Source organism: Gavialis gangeticus, unplaced genomic scaffold (assembly GCF_001723915.1).
Source record: "Gavialis gangeticus isolate Ggan-Ray unplaced genomic scaffold, GavGan_comp1, whole genome shotgun sequence".
Lineage (NCBI taxonomy): Eukaryota > Metazoa > Chordata > Crocodylia > Gavialidae > Gavialis > Gavialis gangeticus.
Window position 1 is genome coordinate 139,064,915 of NW_017729032.1, and position 3,069 is coordinate 139,067,983.

At 52.4% G+C, this 3,069-nt stretch overlaps 1 protein-coding gene across 3 annotated transcripts in view; it reads left to right on the plus strand.

The window, feature by feature from the left end:
• The first annotated feature begins 897 nt into the window (after positions 1–897).
• The window catches only part of ARHGEF7 (Rho guanine nucleotide exchange factor 7), a 264,001-nt gene continuing 261,829 nt past the window's right edge, over positions 898–3,069 (plus strand). For 2 of the 3 annotated variants that reach the window (XR_002098888.1, XM_019524330.1), the window contains exon 1: positions 901–1,140. Coding sequence is in view for 2 of the 3 variants with exons in the window: in XM_019524330.1 (XP_019379875.1) it covers positions 976–1,140 (165 nt within the window). In the remaining variant the exon portion in view is untranslated. Of the gene's footprint in view, positions 1,141–3,069 lie in introns of all 3 variants that reach the window. The other variant, XM_019524331.1, reaches the window with a different exon arrangement.

A 3,069-nucleotide genomic window follows, 5' to 3' on the forward strand; every position in this document is an offset into this window, starting at 1 on the left:
TGTCTGCGATGTGTTTCTGTAGTTGCTATCCCCATTATGATAGTGCCCTGTGCTTGTGTGTACTGTCTGCTGTTGGAGAGTACCCACATTGTCCTGTAAAAATGGTAGAAATGGGTCTGGGGGTCAGTACAGTTGAGGTCTTAGAAGTATCCCTATTTGTTACATTGTAAAGCGGGCTCCCTTTATGCAACTTGGAGTTATGCGCTGTTTTCCAGGAACGCAGGTGTAGCATAAAGTGAGGGAAACCTGTACTTGACACAGGGCAAACTCAAGGTGGAGCAAATCTAGTCTGGAAAGACTGCCGCACAATTTGCCTGGCTGCATATTGAATTCAAGGGATTCCTGGGTTGCTGAGGGGTGAGGAGAGGGTCTGCTGACATAAGGCAAGGAAGATGGACGCCTCCATAGACGAACTTGAGTAACGGTATCCCTCGAGGCAGAGGGAGCACATCTCCAAGTCACCTGAGCAGACGCTGACCCCACCCTTTGGGGCACAAGAGGCTGTGCAGACCCGAGCGGAGACCGCATCTGGGCCCCCAGCGGGGCTGCAGGGGGAGGAGATTTAAATGCTCTTCCAGATGGTGCCTGCCCGAGTATCCCCTGTGCGTGTGCGTGTGTGTGTGAGAGAGAGGGAGATCCCGCCCGCTCTTTGTTCGCGCGCCGCCCGGCGACATGCGAAGGGCACGCGTGTGACACGCGCGGCGCAGCCCTCCCTGGCCCGCGGGCTCCCTACGCCCGGGCCGCGGACGCGAGGGGACCGCAGCCGCCAGCGGCGTCACGTGGGGGCCGGGCCGGGCCGAGCCGAGCAGAGCGGGAGCTCCCGGCGCTGCCGCGCGGGGCGTCGCCCGCTACATCCGCGCGGGGAAGGGGAAGGGGAAGGGCAGGGACAGGAGCAGGAGCAGGAGCAGGAGCAGGGGAAGGCGGCTCCTGCAGCCCGCGCCGCTCCTATGTGAAGGGCGCGGGGCGGCCGCAGCCATGAGCTCGGCCGAGCAGACCGTAACGTGGCTCATCACCCTGGGCGTGCTGGAGTCGCCCAAGAAGAGCATCGCGGACCCCGAGGGCTTTCTGCAGGCGTCGCTCAAGGACGGCGTGGTGCTGTGTCGCCTGCTCGACCGCCTGCTGCCCGGCACCATCGACCGGGTGAGTCCCCGCGCGGCCCCTCTCCCCTTTGTGCCGCGGCGCCATTGGCGGCCCGGGCCCGGGCGGGAGGAGGCGGCGGCCCCGCCTGGCTGCGGGGGCTTCCCGGGCGCGGGAAGGGGCTTTCCCCGCGGGCCGCGGCCCAGCCCCTCCTTGCAAGGTGGCTTGTGTTGGGGGGGCAAGGGCAGCTGCGGGGCCCGGCCATTCCTCACCTGGCCCCGGGGCCACATGATGCCACCCCTGTAAGCACTGGCTTGTGTGGGGAGCGTGTGTTGTTTTATTTAGGCCTCTTATTTTGTACCATTTCTTCCCTCCTGTAAGCATTAAGAGGCATGTTTTAAAATGCTACACAGAGCTCCTGCACTGGGCGGTTGTGTCAGCCTTGTCATAGAAGATGAGGGCTGCAAGGGACCTCGGGAGGGCATCTAGGTTGGCCTCCTGCTGAAAGCAGAGCCATCCCCGACTAGATCTTCCCAGCCAAGGTTTTGTTTAGCCGGGGGCTTAATATTGTTGTTTCCGCCTTTTTAAATTTTTCTCTGTCCCTCAAAAAAAACCCTGCCCCCTTCCCCCATGGCAAACATAGGTTACAATTTGGAGTTTGTGTAAAAGGCACGAAATAAACTCAGTTATGATACAGTCATGCTGTTTGCCATACAGCAGTTCCTCTTGTGTTCCCAATTCAGCGGGTTTTGAATCCTTATACCATGCCCCAACATACAATATAGTCTTTCATATGACTGGACAGGTAGCCCAGGTATTCCAGTTCTCACTTTTCTCCTGAATAGTAGAGGAATTGGTATTTGTCTAAAGGTGAAAACAGAGACAGGTGATTCCCCCCCCCCAGCAGATATAGAACCTTTGACCTACCTATGGGCACCTGCTCCAGCTCTCTGCTATTGAACTTTACAAGATAATGAGCAGAAGAATGAAGGAGATCAATTGTTGGTATTTTAAAAACCTATGTTTTTAAAACACATTCAGATAAACAAGGAAGAATTGCCTTGTAATTGAGATATTGGACTGGGGTTAAGGGAATGCAGTTCTTGGCACTACTGTGCACCACTAGTTTGTATGTAGAGACCCTTGTGGTACTAGGTTCCTGACAAACAGGTAACCAAAAAGGTCACCCCAAGCACCAAAGAATTTACAATGTAATGATGAGACAAAAGGCATCATGCACTTAAGTGGAGAAAAAGAAGTTTATGGGCAGTGTGATAAGCAACAACAGTTGTGACCTGTCACCTGCCTTTGTGAATATAAGCAAGTCAGTCTTTCTCTGCCTCAGTCTCCCCCTCTGTGAAACACAAGTGATAGTTTTTCTTTTACTTCTTCTCTTGCCTATGTAGGATCCAGTCTTGCAAATAGTCAAACATATTCTTAATTTACACAGTGCAGAAAATCCAAAATTGAGGGTCAGTCTACCTTACAGAGCTACTGCCACTACTGGTGCATCTGTGTTGTCAGAGGCTGGAGATGCAGTGTATGCAGACAGAGGCTTGTTTCTACTCATGTAGTTATACTGTCTCCAACAACAGAAACTGAATTGTGGCAAATGCCCTCTTTTTGTCAGTGGAGTTGCATGTAGACTGGGGGCTTTGCCACCATATTTAACTTCTCAAGGGTATCTGCTATCTTATCATACCCCTAGTTATTATATCTATGTGAGCAAAACTTTGTAGTGCAGATCAGACCTCAGTCCTGGCTGCATCAGAGTTTATCTCTTTGGAACAGGGACTGTGTCCTACTGTACACATAGATAGAAGTGTAGAATGAAGCCCTGAACATAATTTGGGATGTTAGGTGCCACTCTAATGCAAATAATAATAATAAAGAAAGCTTAATGGAAAAGATGATAGGAACAGTATCTCATTATTTTATTTTATAAATATAGTATGACAAGATAATAGTTTTATCTCACCCCCCCCCCCCCCC